We start from the raw sequence: 20,791 nt of genomic DNA on the forward strand, positions 1-20,791 counted from the left end.
TGGATTCTCCCATTGTTATCCTTCCCTCCTCATTCCTCCCCTCCCTTTGGTGACCCCTGCCATTAGGAAGTAGGGCCTCATCTATTTACTTTTCTAACTCTGTAAGCACTGCATATATATTGATTGCGTGAAATGGTTAATAATAGCTTTGAGACTGAAAGAACATTGGCAAAATACATTTCTCACTCCTGCTTCTTGTCTTCCACAGCCTGTCAATCAAGGGTGTCACTATCAGAAAGAAATGAACCCTCTTTCCCATTCCAACCCACGGTAAGCTGCTGTTTATAGCCCAGGCAACAAGGATGTGTTCGGAATGTTCTAAAGAACCGATCAATATGACTTTTCTTTGGTAGACTCTTAAATCTTGTTTTCAGCTATTGTGCCTGAGAAAGAGATGTCCACCCTCTCCGCCTTCTCCACGCACACATGAAACTTGGTAGCTGCTAACATTTATGTGTGCGTGTCTGAATGTGAGAGGAAGACAGGCAAGGAGGGGTGCAGATGTGGGGTAGGACAGTGTTTGTGGTAGGGTCCTTATTCCTAGAAGCTGCAGTGTAACATTAATGTTGACATTTGAAAAGATCCGTATTGGAAAGCACTGAAAGAATTGTCATGTAATGAAACGCTAGAGGGGACTGGCAATTTTGGCATAGGGCAGTTGTTTTCAAACTTCCTACTTTCAAGGGTCCCTTTCTTGAATAACTTCACTGGACTTGGGGTCCGAAACAGCTTTGAGGGGTTCAGTACTGCTTGGAGTGGCAAACACAAGAAGTCCTAGAATTCCTATCCCCACACTCGCGCTTGTTCCGCTGCTTTTCCCTGGGGAAATCCGCAGTCCGCCGCTGAATTGGAACTATCGGTTTCTCTGCAGATTCAGCGGCATACAGTGGATTTTCCTGGAAAAAGTGGCGGGCCAAGCCAAAACCACTCGGATATGTGCCTAGAAAGGATGGGACAGGCGGAAAACCTTTTGGGCCTGTGCTTTCTTGGCATGGGACAAGCAGAAGTGTGAGCAAGCCCTAAATTGTAAGTGACTTCTCAGCGAAAGAACTGGCACCAGGAAAGGGGGGGGGGCTAGGAGAGAAAACCCACCCCCACAGGGAACCTTTTATGCTTGTGTCTTTTACCGGGGGGGGGGGGCAGGGTTCCCTACCCCTTACGTTTCAGGCGGCAGCTCTGCATAAGATTCTTATTATAAGACTCTTATTATAAGAGCCATCTAGAAAAGCCATTAAGAAATGTCCTCGTGGCTTTGCTGGGAGACTCTTTCAAAGAGCTGCCCCTGGGGGAAATGGAGGGGGGGCGCAATCCCCGGTGGGGACACACAACCCGAGGTAAAAGAGAAGGCTGGGATTTTGTGTCCCGCTCCCAGTATCTCTGGGAGCTACTCTTTGAAACAGCCTGCCTTTAAGCCACAGAGAATGTCTCTGTCGCTTTGCTAGGCACCACATTGAAGAGCTGCCTGGATTGGTTCAGTAAGGAGTGAAGCCATTTTCCAGTTCCAAGGGAAATAGTATAACTCACTTCTAAGCCAATCTGATGGGAGCCAAGGGAAGTTCACCTGTCTCCCTTATTTCTGCATCAATCTCTGCCACAGCAACGGCTTGCGGAGCATACTGTAGAATATTCAAGGGGCACAGACATTCACATGGACCTCTGGTCTAGGCTCTTTGGGTTTCTGTGTGAACTGAGAATGCACACCCAAGCCTCTTCTACAGCCACATATTGCAGCTGAAAAAGCTGTAATGGAGGAGAAGCTAGCTTTTAGGGGTTGTCCTCAATTACCAATATTCTCATTACAGAAACCTAATAAGCTTCCAAGAAACCCCAGGATTCCTTCAAACAGTTTGAAAACCTCTAGCCGAGAGAAAAATACAATTTGAGGAGTCATGCTGACAATTCACAAACATATCAGAAGAGGAAAGAAGAATAGTATATATCCATTCAAGTCAGAACAAAATGCAGTGGGCTTAATTCTGCAGATTGGGGTTTAGTTTAGTTCCATTTAGGGATTCAAAAGCATACAGTATATTGAATGTCCTGATCCACAGCTCTCGCCTTCCCCTGCATGTCCCACTCAACCACTTCAGTTGATGGAATTAGCACTACTACAGGGGCTACATAATACTCCTGGTTTTGTAAGAATTTGATGGTTTAGTCAGTGTGACAGCACCAAAACTTCCAAACTCCTTGCCTGTTGAGTTCAAGCAGGTGCCTTCACTGTACTCTTCAATTTAGACAAATCTAGTTTAGACACGTGCTTCCAAAGTTGAAGGTCTGTTTTAGTATTTTAATTTTGTCTGGCTGTATATTTTTCTTGATTTTCTTTTATTTTTTGCAAAGTGCTTTGAGGGTTTCTTTTCTTTCAATCAAACTGCATACATTTTATGAAATAAATAAATGTATAGATCGGAACTCATCTATCCAATAGATCTTGCACTTAATCAGAATCATGAAACACAGTTCTTGGTATTTCAAACCTGTCAAAATAAGCATTTAAATGTGTGTATTGAGAGAAAACAGGCCTTGAAATAGGTATTTGGAGAAGTTTTTAAAGGTACAGATTCATGGGGAAAGGGAACAGAGCAGAATAATAGGTTAAAACATGCAAAGGTGCCATGGATGAGAAATAGGAAGATTCATCCACTCCTGGTTTTTGTTTCGAGGTTAAAGCTAACTGTCTCCAAAGGCATATCTGTGCAGCTCCATCGGAGGAGTGGGATGTGCGTGTTTCAGCACACCCAACGTACTTCAGGACACACAAGAAGGGGTACTTCAGCCCATATTGGTCCCCTGCCAATTGACAGCTGATGGTAACCATATGGTCGCCTTTCCACAGTGAGCGCAGGGATGCCCAAAGGGACAAAGTGACAAATTGCCATATAAACTGCCTACAACAGCAGAAATACATTGTAGAGGGTAAAACAGGCCAGACTGAGAAAGGTGAGAGTTTAGCTTTAGAGCTGAGAGCTGCAGAACACGTGAAGCAAGAGCCAGGCTCCCAGATGGAGGCAGGACCGTGTCCAACCCGGAATGTTTTCACATATGACACTCAGTGCACCTTGAAGCCTCTCTCACGCTGTTGCATGCACATGTTCACATCGTTAATGTGAGGCACATAGAACGTTTATTCTTGACTTTGTAGATATTAGTATTTCAAATGTAGATTTGAGAAATTAAACCAATTTAAAGCTCATTGGTGAAAACGCCACAAGTCTGTCTGGAGTTGTAGATAGCTGTGTTTAGTCGTTATGTAATATTTTTGCTGAATTTTTTGTTTGTATGTGATTAACGTTTTAGGCTCTGTGGGGCAGAGTGTACACCAGGCATAGGCAAACTCGGCCCTCCAGATGTTTTGGGACTACAACTCCCATCATCCCTAGCTAACAGGACCAGCAGTGAGGGATGATGGGAGTTGTAGTCCCAAAACATCTGGAGGGCCGAGTTTGCCTATGCCTGGTGCACACCATAAGGCTGCAACTGAAAATACCTGTTCCTATTTTCAGCTTGTGCTACATTGGGGCTGGCTCCTATCTAGCTTTGAATGGAAGTCGTTTTCTACCTCTTGATGTAGGGGTTTCCTCAGTGTTAATCATATTCTAAAATAAGTTTTGTTTATTTGGCTTCTGGCCAGAGGTGTGCCTAGGATCCCTTGCGTGCTTGGCAAGGAGCTGTATCAGCGCTGGCGCCCCCAGAAAAAATTGACTTTACCTCAGTAGCTGCATTACAGATCAGTACATTTCACACAACCCAAGTGTCTGGAATAAGGGCAAGGTTGGAAGGGCAAAATAAATTCACACACCTTTGTGCCACGGTGTGAGAAGGACAGGAAGCTTCTCCCATATTTGATCTTGTCACGGCATATATGCATCATGCAGATTTTTGCACCTGCACCCCCCAGTGGGGGCCAGTTTCACTAACCCCTCTGCTTCTGGCAGCTTTCCAATATACATCGCTTTTCCCTTTTAGGCAAAATCATTAATTTCCCAACATTTGCTCACAAGATACCATCTAAAACTAACGTTTATCTCACTGATAAGGCCTGGAATTGATTCCACCCCTTATCAAACACTTTTGAAATCAGTTCCTTTTTATAATCTCAGATATTGTGGCATAAAGTCTCTTTGGGCATGAATTCCACGTGACATACAGCTGCATGGAGGGGGGAGCAGGGTTGCACCCACTAGTACCACTCAGTTGTCTTGCCCCTCAATCCCTACCATCCATCTGCCCATTTATTTGGGCACTTTCATCTTCAAACCCATTTGATTCCGTATGTGAGCCTATAGAGACAGAACTATTAACATTTAGGAAAATGGCTGTCGGCCAAACTGAGCCATGGGATGCAGCGGGGCATAAATCAAATGCATAACAAGATGGCTCCTCTCTGCAGTGTGGCCTAAATTGGGTTCATGGTTTCTGGCAGACAGGTTGACAATGGGAAACTAGCTCCATCCTCTCCCACAGGCATCTCGGATAGAATTGTTTTTGTAAGGAAAAGGAAGGGAGCTCTCAACATTGGTTCATCCTTTGGCGAGCAAATGTTATGTACTCCTTCCACTCTTGACTTTTCGTGGGCTGCTTCAAGGCAACTGATTAGTCACTATATGAAACGAGATGTTTCCAACACTACAATTCTATGATTCTATAAATACTGAGGCCTTTTGGTTGTCTTAGATTTCCACCCTCTGTTTTCATTGGACAGATAGCAGGCTGTTGTTGTTTTTCATTCTGAAAATAAGAATCAAAGCTTAGACAGTGAACTTCCCAAAGTTACTAGTGTGCAGTGTTATTGTTTTAAAAGGGGGGGAATCTAAACCTATCTCTCCCACTCCTTTTATCAACTGTGTCCAGGTGAAATTTTATTCATTTTAGCACTTTGAAGCACATGCTGCAGCCCAGTGAAATTTGGAGCACATGGATTGAAGCTGTAGCCTGTGGAATTAATCACATATATTCCAAAACACTCCATTGTGGCTTCAGTCCTGGGTGGACTTGCTAGGGAGTAGGTTTCATTGACCTCAGTTCAACCTACTTCCCAGTGAAATGATTTGTTTATTTATTTGATATCTTAAAATACTGCCTTTCTCTCAAGGCGCCTTACAACATTTAAAAACAATGCTATAAAATAGGAAATAAAAACAAACAAGCTTAAAAAGAATAATTGAAATACATCAGAACACATTTTTAAAAAACTGCATTTACAAACAGAATTGCACAGCTTAACTGTGTTGGAGATTTCCTTTTTTTTAGTTATCTCAAAAAAAAAAAACCATGGTGAGGGGAAGCATAGTAAAGATACAAACATTGTGTTCCAATCACCTCACTTTATAGTCCTGAATTTATTTATTTATTTTATTTCTGAGATGCACAGGCAATCCGTAAAACACCTGACTTGTTATTGCCTCCATAAATTCAGTGGCCCTTGTGAACTGCCAGAAAGGTGTTACTGGGCTGTAAATATAGAGGATGACACAATTATGAGGTCAGCTTACATCATGGTATAAAAACTGGAGGAGATGAATATAGTAAATCTGTTATATATAGCCTGGAAAGGCAGGGTCCACGTTGCTACTCTCTTTAAAACAGAAAAAAACTGAGCTGTTCTTCCTGGAAAGGAGTGATAGTGTTCCAAAAAGGAAAGAAGGAAGAAAAATTATTGCTTCTCCAAGTCTGTGATCTAGAGGTATTCTTTTAAAACCTGTTCATAGAATTTCCTCCTATAAAGGAGAAATCAGAATCCGACGTTCTTGGGAAACACATCTTGGAATCAAAAGAAGATACACAGAAAACCAAATGTGATTTGGAAAATGAACATAATGTGTATTTGCACGTTATACCAAGACAACTCAATCAAAAGTCTAAGAGACTTAATGAGCAAGCATTATATAGGATGTTACCAAGGGGTCAAATGGAGAGGGGCAAAGAGACTGGGAGACACATTTTCAGCAAGACTAAATCCCTTTAAAAGGAAGTATATTTTAAGAGTAGTCAGTGTTATTTTTATTTTTAAAGATATCCATATCCATTTGATCAACACAGGTGAAACTACAGGTTTTTTATATGAGCAGAGGGATTTCTCCATTTGACATATATGCCTAGTGGATGGTCCGTTTAAGTGTTTGTATCTATCAGTCAGCCAGTGTGTAGAACTTGATGTACCAGGTTACAATCGATTTCCTGTCTCTTAATGGGCTTAGGGAGACCATGAAAAGGAATGGGGTAAGATGATGGCTGCTCCAAGAAGTTCCGTCCAGCAAACTCTGTAACTGCCATAGATTCCTTCTTATGAACCACTGATCCAGCCTTCCGTGTATTTTTGGACTAGAACTCCCTTCAGCATGCATGGCCCAGTGGTCAGGGATGATGGGAGTTGTAGCGCAAAACACACTAAGGGCACCAGGTTGGGGACAGGTTACTGGTGCAATGCTGATTTTATTGTAATTATTTATGTGGTTTTAATAGATTTACACACACACACACACACACAGAGAGAGAGAGAGAGAGAGAGAGAGAGAGAGACACCAATGTTTCATTACTTTTTAATCAGTGTTTTTCTATGTTTTAATGGTTTTTATTTTTATCTGTAAGCCTTCTTGAGTCCCACTGGGGGGGAGGGGAGTGCGGTATAAATAAATACATCATAATAATCTCTCTCTCTGCTGTTTGGAACTTCTCAGTGTAGATGCCTCAGATCCAGTACTGTTCTGTCAAGTCTTCCGCGAACGACTCACACAGTAAACCTTTCTCTTTCATCATCCTCTTCCCAGAACAGTAGCTACACCAAGTCTGTTGTAGTAAAAAACACAAAATGGTTTATGGTGATGTGGGTGCCAATGTTCCTCTTGGCAGCCAAAACAATGGTGGTCACCATCTTCTCCTGGAAAGCCCTCTCTGTGTGTGACCTAAGTCAAGATGCAGTGTCATACGGAGGAGACTTTGTGAGGGAACTGTGACCACCAACCATTGGTGGCCAAGAAGGGAGCAGGTGCCACCTACCGTAAAAAAAAGGTGAATCGGGTGGCCATCGTCAATAAAGCAAGTTTGCCGAGTTTGCCAAAACGAGTCTTTCATCAGTAGCCACTGGTATGCAAGAACTAAAAATGGCTGTTGCTCCTAGCTTCTTGCAGATGTTAAGAAGCAGGTTCCTCCTATCTGTCTCTTAGGAAATCCAGCACTCTTTCCCACCACTGCTCAGCATCCTTCTTCAATTTGCTGCCTTTCCCTCTTGCTAGGCTTGAGCTGTGCCCTGAGAGGAGGGTATTGGGTGAGCCCAGGATCAGCTCCAGGTCACACATGTTGGTTCGCAAAGAGACACCAAGGCTTGTGGCAGCCATTTTCTATCCTTGCAACAGCATGGCGTAGTTAGCATTTGGGGTTAATGATGAAAAAAGCTGAGGTAAAGTTAATGGTTTTTTTTGGAAAATGTTTCCAAAAACAAAGTAATGTTCTGTCACTTTCTATTTAGAAAAACATTTTTATAAACCTTGGCTCTGCCTGCATCTCGCCAGCTGTCCTAGAATTGAATCAGTGTCATTCCAGGCTCTTCCCAAGTCACCAACTGAAATTCATGCATCTAAAGATCAAGCAGCTGTTTTGGGTTGTTCTTCTTGTTTTTTAAGTAACTGCAGAAGCAAGCAAAGATGGAGCATCAATATTTCAGGGTGTTTTGGTCTCTCAGTCAAAGGAAACTTACCGTGTGACCTCCAATGCAAGGCAAATTTCTACAAGTTTTGAGTCTGGCCTATAGAAGAGGACTTATAGAAGAGTCAGAAGGGTCATTTGAGGCTGCCTAGTCCAGCTTGAGCATAGGATCTGCCTTTCAGGATGCAGTTACAGCATCCCTGAGAGATGGTTTTCTTTCTTCTGCTAAAATACCTCCAGCAAAGGGCAGCCCACCAGCTCCCAGACTGACCCATTGTCAAAGAGTTCTTCTTAGTAGGGGAAATGGCTCCCTTGAAATATCCACCCATTTGCCTAATGGCCACATTTTTTGAAAGAAATTTCACTAATACATCACATTTTCACTAATATACGCATTTTATGCCCCCCTTGACCCAGTATGTGCTTTTTGTACACGTTACTCGGCTACAGAAAAGCACTGCAAAATTTGGAGAAGTGTGGATTTCAGCTGTGTTTAGCTTCACAGATAGTTTTGTAAAGTATAAATTAGGTAGGTTCACTTTTAAATGTGAGCTGAAATAAATACCTTCCCCGTCCCTACTATGCACATGCTTTTACAGAGTAATCCAAATGCATCTTGTATCATCGTTTGTGCAGGTTTGCCACCTGAGCAGACGAGAAATAGCACACATTCTCTTGCTAGCATACGGTGGGCTTGAGCAACAGTTCCTTTGCCCAAAACACAGCCGTTCTTCATCCTTACTCTATCGTTTTTGTCTTGTGATGCTTTCAGATAGCCACCCTACCTCCTTCTGCAAATAAGCTAATGGCAAGGCAACAACGCAGCTAGGACTCTAGTCAGATTCAAGTTTTTTGGAGCACATATAATTAGGAAGGAAGAGGGGTCCTGAAAAACAGTCACACCTTTCTTTCATGTTGAAGGCTAATTCACTACAGAATCTTAAGTGGACAGGAAGCATCAATAATTACACAAACCAGTGTTTTAATTGTTCCCCTTGTAGCAGAATGTTCACATGCCAGTTGAGCATGGGTGACCTGGTTACAGCTAATGGGGATGCACAGCTTTCCTTGGAGCTTGTTAGGGCAAGAATGTCTGCAGCTGTTTTCTTCTTTGACTGTAGTTAACAGTAGCACATGAGACCCTAGATTGTAACACGCCTGGCTGTCGTTCCAGTTTGCCCTTGCATTAACTTAGCCAGGGTGCAGACAGTATTCAGATCTTCGCTGTTTTGTCCCTCTTGTTTACGGTGCTGTATCGGAACGCAACAGTTTGCTACCTAAATTATTTAATGTACTCTTGAGTGCCAGGCTCTGAATCAACTTCTTTTCTGTTTTTGCATGAACCAGTGATTCCTCCATTGAAAGCATGGCCACTGGGACTGCTGTCTTGAATCATAGTGCACATTAGCAACATATCCATCAGACACCCTAGATGGCAAAAAGAGAGAGGCTGGTGCTCTGATTACCAGTTGCTGGAAGATGCAAGGGAGTGGGGAATGCTCTTGTGTTCAGACCATGCTTGTGTGGATTCCCACAGGCATCTGGTTAGCCACTGTGAGAACAGGATGCTGGACTAGATGGGTCACTGACCTGAGCAAGCAAGCTCTTCTTGTGTTCTTCCGTTGCCTCAACTGTCCGTTGCGGTCACAGCAGTCAGGGTGACGTGCCGCAATTTCAAAAGGGAATATTAAAAATACTGCAAAACATTTCAGAACAGGTACAGCAGATGAGGTTTTGAAAACTACTCGACCCGACAAGTCAGGTGATGGAAGAGGGGGCCAACTGAATTCCCCAAGGAAAGAAGTAATCTAGGTATGGCCCTCTCCAGTGTCTCTACCAACCAGGCTTCCCCCACTGTTGTAATGTAGAAAGGAGCTTCTTCTGCATGGGAGGAGATGGTTCATTAGGTATGTTGGACCCAAATCATAATGTTAATGATCAGCACTTTCATAATATACACATGCAGTAGATGTACTCAAAGAATGTGGTCTCTGTTGATGTGTCAAGGCTAGTTGATGTTCAGCGTTCCAGGGTCGGGTGAGGGGATTGGAATTCCCCCAGTTGCAAATGTAGTCAGTATTAGCACTAATCAGACTGTTTGAAGTGCATTGCAGTTGTCTGAAATTTCCCTACAAACCCTGTGTCTTGTCTTAAATATTACACCTAGCAACTCTCTTTAGAGCACTTTTTTCCTATGGTGTACAAAGGACCAAATAAAACATTTCCTAATGTTTACTATCTTCTTAAGAGATCTTGCCAAAATGAGGTCCCTTAAAAACATTGTACAGCAAATATATAAGTAAGCATTTATTTATATTTCACGAGAGCCTCACCTACAATCTGAGCTGAGAAATCAACACTACTGGGGGGTGGGGAGTGATGAAGATTTAATAGCAGAACAGCTCAAGGTTGAATGTGTACATTAAAAAAAATGAATTCAGCTATACCAAAAAGGCATATTCATTTTTATGATTCATTAGATGAGTGAGGTCATATAACTTCATTAATCATATGCAACAGCCTACACGATGTTATGAAGTATCAGAGAACTATCTTGCAAATGCCAAAATAAGCGAGCAGCAATAATGTATCACAAAATGTACTTTACTTTTATATTGGGCTTGTTCACTAATTCACAAAATTCAATAATTTGCAACAGGGCTGTACAACCATTAATCTGAATTAGTACTGTTCCACTGTATTCATCAGCCCTGCTCATGCATCAAAAGAAATAGGATAATAAAGAAGATAGGGGATCAGAATTGTCTCTAATAGTTTGGAGACTTTGTCATCTAAGTAATTTATATGGCATGGGGGAGAAGGATATAATACCCTTTGGCATATTCACACTAAAGTCTTGTATTGGTTTATTTCTTCTTCTTGGGAAACTTTGAGAATTTTAGGGAGATCCTTAATCCCCTTTCCTAACAGATTTACTAAATTAAAACTAAACTATTATTCTTATCATGTTATGATGGACACCATCATAGCTAAAGAAGTATAAAACCAATGTAGGCATGTAATTTATTTACACCAGTCTTTATTTAAATAAGCTCACAAAAGCTGCTAGCCTGACTTCTTCTTCTATATATAACTAACTTGCTAATAGGGTAGTACTTGCCGTAGTAGCCTTCAGTGACCAGCATGGATACACAACCCTTTCCATTCCAATAGAAATGGCTGCTTCCTGTGTTGAGTTGGCACATTAACTTTGTTCACAAATGGGGGGTGGGGGGCAGGCATAGTGTTAGACAAAAGTATGTCCATTTATGAAAGCAGCATCAGTTTGTGCTATGTGTGGGTTCATACCCAAATCCGTCTGGTGCAGAAAAAACAAAAAAGGAGGGATTTAATGTTTAAAAAACTACATTAGAGCAGCATCCTGGCTACACTGAAGTTATCAGACGCTGGACACTTGAGGAATAGGTGGTTTGTGTTGCTTCCTCTCTAGCCAGCAATAAGAAGCTGCTCTCTGATATGAACATGATGCATTCAAAACATTTATTTAACATAAGTTGTTGCATAGATCAAGTTATGAAATGCAAGAGAATACCATGGAAAGCCATTTAAAGATATTTTGAAAGAGAAGGGGGAGAGGGAATGGTAAACTGAGAACAATGGATCCCTGTTTTCAAGTGAGTTTTGAATGTGAGACCTACGAAAACAGATTTCCCAAGGAAGCAGGCCCTAATGATTGGGCTCTCTACTCCAAAGTTACTTCAAAATTTGTAAAGAGTCCAGAGGAACTCTTAACTTTTCCGGAAATATGGATAATCTAGTGGTGTCAACCTTCCCTAGCGGATTATAGCCACAGAAAAAGTGTTGTGCTAGAGGTGCTAGAGAGCTCACTTCCAGTGCCCACCTAAAGGAACATATTCGCTGGAACACTTTGTAGAGCCTTTGACACACACACACACACACACACACAAGTTCCTTAACAGATAGAGATACGGTAATGGTTGTCTATAAGTTTGAAAACAACTGCTTTTCCAATAGTTTAGGCTAGCTGTAAGTGTTTCCAGTGACTTCATTTCCAAGGCCATTGCAATAGGGTTTTTTACTTACAGAATATCCCCCCGAAAGGGTGAATCCAGATTAAATGGGGGGGGGGTCCAGTTGCTATTTTGATGCCAATGACATATTGTGGATGCTGCAAAGAACTTGGCATGTATGAGGAACACCTTTTCTATCCTGTTAACGAATGCATGAAACCGACTCTGATCGTACTTGAGAGTAGTCCTGAAACTTCAGTCTGTTGGTTCACTACGATCAAGGGAGCCGTCATGCTTTATTTTATTTTATTTATTAAATTTGTGTACTGTCCTCCACAGCATAAAAATACAAAATAAAAACACAAAACTCATTTAACTCATGTGGAAATCAGGCCTATGCTGCAGGGCAGTAGTTCTTAAACCTTTTTCAGATTCCCCCACCAGGGAACCCTCAATATATGCATTGCATAAGATTGTGTGGCCTTTCCCATCAAGTACTTGTCTGGCTTGTTGGGTCTCACTCCTGCCGTGAATGAACTGAGAGTACAGTCTCTAGCGCATTCTGCTTTAGGTTTTGACAGTAAAATCAGCACTGATAAATAAATAAAGGCAATGAGCACGTGTGAGTTACTAGAATGACTATTGCTGTACAGAAGGCAGAAGTTCTGCAAGCTGCATATAGCTGATCTGATTATGCTAACATAAGATATTGTTCTATTGACTCTGTTGTCCATTGATTTTGCTTGTTTTCCTAGCCCCTTGTTCTCTAGTCATCCATTAAGAATAAATGGGTGGCAATCTATAGTACAAGGCAGCCGAAGGCTCTCAGGCTCAGGCCCGCAAGAGAGAAAGCAGGCTTTGTTAAACGTGAGGCAGCTGGTTATTAGAAGACAGCTTCAGGTGTTTTATGAATTGCTGAAGCATTCAAACATAATTCCTAAAATGAATGGTTTGCTTGTGCTCAGCTTTTCACAAGAGAGAGAGAGAGAGAGAGAGAGAAGAAACAGCTAATTGACACTTTGTTAAATGCGTGGGCATATGAAGCAGCAGACAAGCAAATCTAGGGCCTTGACAGCTCATAACTGATACGCTTCATTATCGCCTGTTTGACTGAGATGAAATGAGAATATGGAGGAATCTTGCCGAGTATCTCCTTTCCCCTGTGCAAGTTCTTTAATGCAATTTTTATATAGCTAATAAGCTGATAAACACATGAATCAAAGTTTGCAAAAGGGACAGGACAGGGGTTTTGTTGTTGTTGTTGTTGCTGCTGCTGCTGCTGCTGCTGCTGCTTTTGTTAAATTAGGTAATAAAACATGGGGCTGCTTTTTCTTCATTGGCACCATTTATATTGTCACCAAGCTAATGCTGCAATATAGTTATAAAATATCCGTATACATAAAATCGCACTTTAAATCCTCAGTCCAAAGCCTCCACAATGAACATGGGATGGGAACCCCAGTAGCAAGCATCAACGAAAGAATTCACATGAGTCTACAGTTAGCTCAGTTGGTTAGCGCGTGGTGGTGATAATGCCGAGGTCGTGGGTTCGATCCCCTTATGGGTCACCTGCACATTCCTGCATTGCAGGGGTTGGACTAGATGATCCTTAGGGTCCCTTCCAACTCTACAATTTTGTGATTCTTCAACTTTCATAATTGTAAGTGGGGGAAATGTACTTCGGCCTGCAAGTCTTACTGAACTGCGGCCATAGGGCAATTCTGTGCCACAAGCTTCTTTTGGTTGAAGCCAGTTTAGGACTGGATCCTGACTTAAGTTAGCTACAGATAATTCCCATTGGTTTCATATTAGGAAATTAGATCTAAGTCATGATTGTACTATGCATTTCAGTGGAGCTTAAGTAACTTGGCCTAGAAACAACTCATCATTTTCTTCAAAGGACCCTGAACACTGTGGTGCAACGAGGATGCTGAGAGATCTTTGACAGTGGTTCCCAGCCTCATCACATAAACCCTCCAAGTAACATGTTACATCTGTAGTGCAGCTATTGTTATACCTCACCCCAATCTCTGCCAAACTGCTGCATGAGATCCCAGGGATCCCAGGCACTTACCCAGGGTTGTGTTGGAAAGATCGAAGCACACTGAAGGCTGATGTCTTTAAGAAATATGGTCCATTAACACATTTTTACATCTGGAAGTCTGCAGTGGAGGGGGTACAGAACATTATACCCCTAGAGTGTCTCTCATCACCCCTTTCATAGCTTCGGCAAGCTTGGGACCAAAGCAGTAGTCAGCCACGGCTCTCAAACCCAAGTCTCCTGCAAAATGACACTGCCCCCTCCCCTGTTTTCCTACTTATGGAAGCTGAGATTGTATACTTTTCACCAACAGTAGCCTTGGCAACCCCAGTTTTGCACAGACCCAAGGATCTGCTTTTGATGTGCTAGTGACCAGCAATCCAAGAAAAAAGCACACCAAGAACTCTGGCCTGAGTTCTTCTTGTGCTTTTTTCTTGGTATATTTAATAACAAGAACTCCAACTTACCGTATTGTTTGCTCTATAAGACTCACTTTTCCCCTCCTAAAAAGTAAGGGGAAATGTGTGTGCGTCTTATGGAGAGAATGCAGGCTGCGCAGCTATTCCCGAAGCCGGAACAGCAAGAGGGATTGCTGCTTTCACTGCGCAGCGACTCCTCTTGCTGTTTTGGCTTCTGAGATTTAGAATATTTTTTCCCTTGTTTTCCTCCTCCAAAAACTAGGTGCGTCTTGTGGTCTGGTGCGTCTTATGGAGCGAAAAATACGGTATTTAACGTTAGTGGCCAGCAATCAGCACATTTGTCTGTTAATGGCTTATCCCCAGCTAGCTATGTGAGCTGGCTATGCTAATAATCCCAAACTATAATGCAACAGCACTTGGCATAGTTTTAACCAAACTTTGCTTGACTCACGAATGTATGAGTTTACTCAAATTCTAACCCTTTATCTAGGGGGTTACAGGGAATCTTCCCCCTCCCAAATTTATAACAATATATTTCCAGTAACAAATGTACAGAAGACACAACAAGAATTGTATGGTCATAGTTGAGAAATGCATAGACAGCGAGCGTGTATACTCCCCCTCTCTCTAAAATAACACTGACCTACAAATTTTGCCTTATCATGCCAAAATGGGGGGCACACAATGTAAGGGGAGACACACTTCTGTTTCTAATAAGCTTGTAAAATGAGTCTTTAGACTGAAAAATATGCCACCCTCCTTCCCCTGCCAAATAGGGCCAACCAGCTAAAAGTTGTTGAGATGGCCATCTAACAAAGTGTCACAAGTTCTCCCACCCCACACTGACACCACTTAGGCTTTTCCCCAAGTAGACCTAGTGCCTCATGATGTAGTTCATCCATGCTGGCATGCAGTAGTGTGCACTCAAGCTGCATGATGCAGAAGCATCAGAGCAACCCATGAGCCAGTCTACAATTAACCCACCCCTCTGCAGCCTTGATATATGGGCCCCAGTATATGCTCTTAGAGCATATGGTGCAGATGTCTTGCTGAAGGTCAGTGCTTTCTGCTGGTAACCCCATGCCTTCAGTGGTGGGGAAAGGTGGTGTATACATTTATTAAATACTATAAGAAGTCTGCAGCTCCCTTTTCGCTTTTCTATTTGCAAGTAGCAATGTATATTTAGAGGGCTTGATTATCAACGCATAAGGACCAGATCTCACATTATTAAATCCTGCTGAACAGTACTGGAAGTATTTCCAGAAGACTGTGGTGAACCACATGGTGAGTGTCTATAACACAGAGAATGTTTTCTTTTTGTTCCGTAACACCACCAGCGCCCCCCAAAAGAAAAGCGTCCCCCTAACTTCCAGCCCTACCAATTAAAATTTCCCTCCTACTGGTTAATCAGCTAAAGCTTTAGTTGATGAATCTACCAATTAAACTGATGAACATGATTGTGTCCCCGACCGCGTCGGAGCTGATGTCAGGTGCTGTGCAAGTTCTTATGTGGTGTTTGATTTGTGATGGCCGTTTCACACATGCGAGTGATCATTTGGTGCCTCAATTATCAGGAGGTGTTCATTCACTGCTTGATGTCCCTGTGGAATATTTCTATGGGGCCTCTTCAGTTATCTGGGCTATATGCATCCAATTCCTTCAAAGTACAAAAACAGCCCCTCGTGAATTCAAAGGGATTTTAGGTCTAAACGGTCTGAGGGTTGTGGTTTCAAGCTATTAAAAATGCTGGACATGAGGAAATCTTTGCTTAGATTAACAGCACTTGAAATTTAGTTGGCTGGACTTTCTGAAGTGCTGCAGAAAGAGGCAGGAGCAAGGATTGTGACACTGTGTATTTGCTTGCGATTTTCTAAATCTCAGTGCTAGCAAAAAGAGAGAGAGAGTTTCCTGTAAGGCACATACAGTAAATGAAGATATTATGTATTAGGGATGGAATGAATCTGTCACTTTGACGGATTGTGAGGCAAAGAACAGATTAACAGATTACTCATAGTCAGAATGCAGCTTACTGTGAAAAATGTGCAGGAAATGATAAGTGTTGGTTTGTGCTGATTTAATGATATTTTAACACTACAATAACACTCTAGAAGAGTAATATAATGTCATTCTCGCCTCGCATTTTTAAATCATCAACACGTTGCAAGTTTTGACCTTAAAATAATTTTAAACAATATATGTCCCCCTACAAAAATGCAAACTTTTAATGCAATTTAAAGCCCTGGGAAAGGTGTTTACATATTACAATTGTGTAGTCCCCTCCACACACTTTTGTTTGGTTTCTGTGAATTTACTGTTCCCCATGCAGATAGGTAACAACATTTTTTAATATAATTTTCCTTTTTCCTGTATACGTCTTGTCATTCATTATAGGATTCTGTTTGTTTAGACTTGGGCATGGGTGCAGTTAAGCAGCTCTCTGAATTAGGAACTTATTGTGAAGCATTATTCAGTTTTATTTCACCTTTTGATGTAAGCGATTGTGGGAGCAATCTTATATACAATAAGATGGCATAAAGTAAGCCGGAATAAAGTGTGCCAGATCCAGACTCCTTTCAGGAGCAGAGCTACTGCTGGATGAACCAGCCTAAGCCTTGCAGAGGGAAAACAAGCCTTTAAAGAGAGTTTGAGTTACACCACCCTTTGGGCTGGCTTAAACTACACTGGGTTGCCAGGCTGCATGGCAAAGCTGGATGGGTTTAGGACCTCCCATGGCAGGTCCTGACCTTACCACACCCCTTTATCGGGGCTCATGCTCTGCGGTTATTTGAGGTGGTTAAGCCAGTGTAGCCCAGCTGTGTCAGGAACCTCTCATCTCAGCTGGGGGTCTGCTGTAGCCTAAGCTGCTCATCCCAGCATATCTTGCTATAGGGTTTGTTTTTCCCCTGTAAGGCTATTTTAAAAACAAAAGCACTGCTTTCAGTGTTAGATGCTTTCAGACACAGGGCGCATGCAGTCCAAGAGAACTGCATGTACTCCAAAATGCAGGTTGAATCCTGAGATAAAAGGTAAGTTTCTGTCCTTCATGCCTATGGAAAGTAGGTTTAAAAGATGGCTGCAACAGGTACCTACAAAGAGTGCAAATATAAAAGAAGTTGAGTGTGATCCTTTCTTTCAGCTAAGGGACAAATAACTTTATCTTTCAAGAGATTGCATCAAATGGGAGTTGGATATGCTTCTGCATACAGGCCATCTTTCGCCCGGCATGCTAACAGTTTATAAATTTGGGGATTCCATTTGTACATGGAAAATATTGTTGATAAAGTTATCTGTCCTTGGTGTAAGCTATAGGTACCATTAGCAGATAGTGGCAACCTGAAATGCCATTTCCTATTTCTCTGTCCAGATGCATTTGATGAAATGGCCCTTGAACACTTGTGCCTCGTTAGATTTCAGCACATCAGAAGAGCCCAGCTGCAAAAAGGCTCACTAGTCCAGCACTCTGTTCCTACAGTGGCCAACCAGATAGATACCTATGAGAATCCTACAAGCAGGACATGAGCTTATTAGCACTCTCCCACTCATGTTCCCCAGCAACTGATATTCTGGGGCATGCATTTCTCTAGTCCTTAAGTTGACACAAGACTCCTTGTTGGTCTTACACAGGTACAGCATGTCATCCTGAAACTCTGTATTCTAAGGAAGCATTTCTGGAAGCTGGCAGGGACTATTCCAGAATACAAGGGTTTTATCAAGACTAATGAGCTAGACGTTGCCCAGAAACTCTCTTTATTCCTTCCTGTTAATAAATTTTATACTCAAAGGTTGCGCATGTGTAGCTGTGCCCGCTCTTGTACTGAACAAAGGTTTTGTGAACTGGGTACATGCTAGAGGCGCAATACCTGCAACAAAGTTTCGTTCCTGTCAATGGGAAATAGGTTTTCTCCTTATTGCCTGCGTGCACAGAAAGGAAGATGACAGTTCTGCAAATTATGAAGACTATTAGCAAGACAGGGAAGGTTGTTTGTTTTACAAAAAGAAACCCAAGAGAAACTTTAAATGTTCATTTATCATATGCTCAAGGCTCCTTTAAAACTATGTGTTTTTAATACCTAGGTCACCTTGTATTGATTTATATATGGTACCTAGTTGATCAATGCTAATATACCTTAATTAGAATATACAAACAGATGTGCAGCTTTAGAGTCCTTTATCATGTCTGAACAGTTGCATATAAATGTTGAACTTGACACCACAGATTCTATTATGCATATTAACCTCGTATGATGGGTTGCTCCAGAATCAATTAATGTTCTCGTGAATAAAGACTGCTATCACTATCTATCTAATTTCCCACACTCATAACTCTCTGTCTGTTAGTCCAACTCCTCCTAACATTACCAGCTGTAAAAGTGAAGTCTGAGAAGGAAAAGTGTGTCATATGCTGTTTTGGGGAGGGGGGGTTCTGTCCTGTCACCTGGGGAACAGCACCCAATATGTTCCTTCTGTTGGAAGAAATCACATCAAGGCTGTTTATGCAGACATCTCTCTCTGTTATCAACAGTCATTTATCCAAACCTTTCCCTCGGTCTGGACCAATTTGCACAACTGGAAATCTCATTAAGGATGGCCTATAGCGGGAAAGAAGAACCTGTGGCCCTCCAGATGAGGTTGAACTCCCATCATACCCAATCTGTATGACCAAGAGTCATGAATTATGGGATTTGTAATCCGGCAGCATCTAGAGGGCCACAGGTTTCCTGTCACTGGCCTTTCGCTTAGTAAGGGAATAGAGACACGAGCCAATGCAGATAATTGGCAGAAGCAAAGAGCAGGAGGGAAGAGGTGATGGAGGTGTTAGGTTTCTGTTATGCCACTTGTGCAGTTCTTGGAGTCACAAGACTCTGTTGACATTCCACACTGTTGGAAGTCTCATGGGAGATGGATGTTGAAGTTACCGGCTTCCTGTTTCTCTGTTCTGTTGTTTTCTGTCTCTCACAGAGAGCAGACGCATATTCTTTTCTGTCTTGCGTAGTTAGAAATAAAGTAGCAATGTAGCTCCTTCTGGCTGCTGTCTGAGTACTCTGCGCAATGGAGAGTGTGCCTGAAGTCTCATTCAAAGGCTTAGGTCGTTAATCACCGTCGGAGGAGAGCCTGGATGGGGTTCAGAAGGTACAGCATAAGGAGTAATCATTACAGCTCGGTCGTACGGAGGCTCCAACAGGAGGAAGCCGGTGTAGAGGAAAGAAAACCCAGCAGAAAGGAAGCTGGAGCAGGATGGTCTGGGATCTAGGAAAGGAAGAGGAACCAAGAGAAAGCAAATGGGGGCACTGAGTGCCTGAGGTATTAGGAACCAACAGGCATTAGAAAGAAGCAAGAGATCTAAAGTTGGACTGGAAGAAGCAAGAAGACTAAAGAGCAGAGTGGGAGAAAAACAGGTCTAAGGAATGGAAAGTTGGGCAAAAGCCAATTAGATACAAGAAAGTGATGGGAACTTCCTAATCCACACAAACCATAGCTCATCGTTATTATCACATTTCCAGCAGGTATGCTTCCATCCAGCCCAAATCTGCTTTAAAATGCATTTGATGATCGCCCCAAGTGAACTGCCATCTGTTGATTTCACTGGGGAAGCCACCAGTCACAGGGATGCTGGGGACTGTGTTCATGCAAAGTGGGCCCCAACATCACACCACATCAAGTCATAGAATCATAGAGTTGGAAGAGACCACAAGGGCCATCGAGTCCAACCCCCTGCCAAGCAGGAAACACCATCAGAGCACTCCTGACATATGGTTGTCAAGCCTCTGCTTAAAGACCTCCAAAGTAGGAGACTCCACCACACTCCTTGGCAGCAAATTCCACTGTCGAACAGCTCTTACTGTCAGGAAGTTCTTCCTAATGTTTAGGTGGAATCTTCTTTCTTGTAGTTTGGATCCATTGCTCTGTGTCCGCTTCTCTGGAGCAGCAGAAAACAACCTTTCTCCCTCCTCTATGTGACATCCTTTTATATATTTGAACATGGCTATCATATCACCCCTTAACCTCCTCTTCTCCAGGTTAAACATGCCCAGCTCCCTTAGCCGTTCCTCATAAGGCATCGTTTCCAGGCCTTTGACCATTTTGGTTGCCCTCCTCTGGACACGTTCCAGTTTGTCAGTGTCCTTCTTGAACTGTGGTGCCCAGAACTGGACACAGTACTCCAGGTGAGGTCTGACCAGAGCAGAATACAGTGGCACTATTACTTCCCTTGATCTAGATGCTATACTCCTATTGATGCAGCCCAGAATTGCATTGGCTTTTTTAGCTGTCACATCACACTGTTGACTCATGTCAAGTTTGTGGTCAACCAAGACTCCTAGATCCTTTTCACATGTACTGCTCTCAAGGCAGGTGTCACCCATCTTGTATTTGTGCCTCTCATTTTTTTTGCCCAAGTGCAATACTTTACATTTCTCCCTGTTAAAATTCATCTTAAAAGTCATCACCCTGTAGAATGTGTTGGTGGTCTCTGCACGCTCAACAAAATCTGGAGCTCCATTTTGGAACGCTCCACCAGAATGCGTATGTACAAGTAGGTCTAGTGTGGAAGGAGGTCCAGCCAGACAAATGTAGCTCTTCCCCACAGACTGCATCCATTTTTCTATGTAGCCAGCTCATAACTTTATGTCCTAATCTCTTCAGTGGAGATTCTTTGGCGATCACTCGTAGGCGAGTAAGACTGTCTTCCATGAACA

General features: G+C 42.5%; 1 protein-coding gene across 4 annotated transcripts in view; it reads left to right on the forward strand.

Annotated features, from left to right (window-relative positions):
* The window catches only part of CFAP20DC (CFAP20 domain containing), a 145,263-nt gene that overhangs the window by 104,556 nt on the left and 19,916 nt on the right, over positions 1 to 20,791 (forward strand). For all 4 annotated transcript variants that reach the window (XM_082209626.1, XM_082209625.1, XM_082209624.1 and 1 more), the window contains one exon: positions 209 to 270. In XM_082209626.1, coding sequence (XP_082065752.1) covers positions 209 to 270 — 62 coding nt within the window. The remainder of the gene's footprint in view (positions 1 to 208; positions 271 to 20,791) is intronic.

This window comes from Podarcis vaucheri (assembly GCF_965113315.1).
Source record: "Podarcis vaucheri genome assembly, chromosome: 2".
NCBI classification, from domain to species: domain Eukaryota; kingdom Metazoa; phylum Chordata; class Lepidosauria; order Squamata; family Lacertidae; genus Podarcis; species Podarcis vaucheri.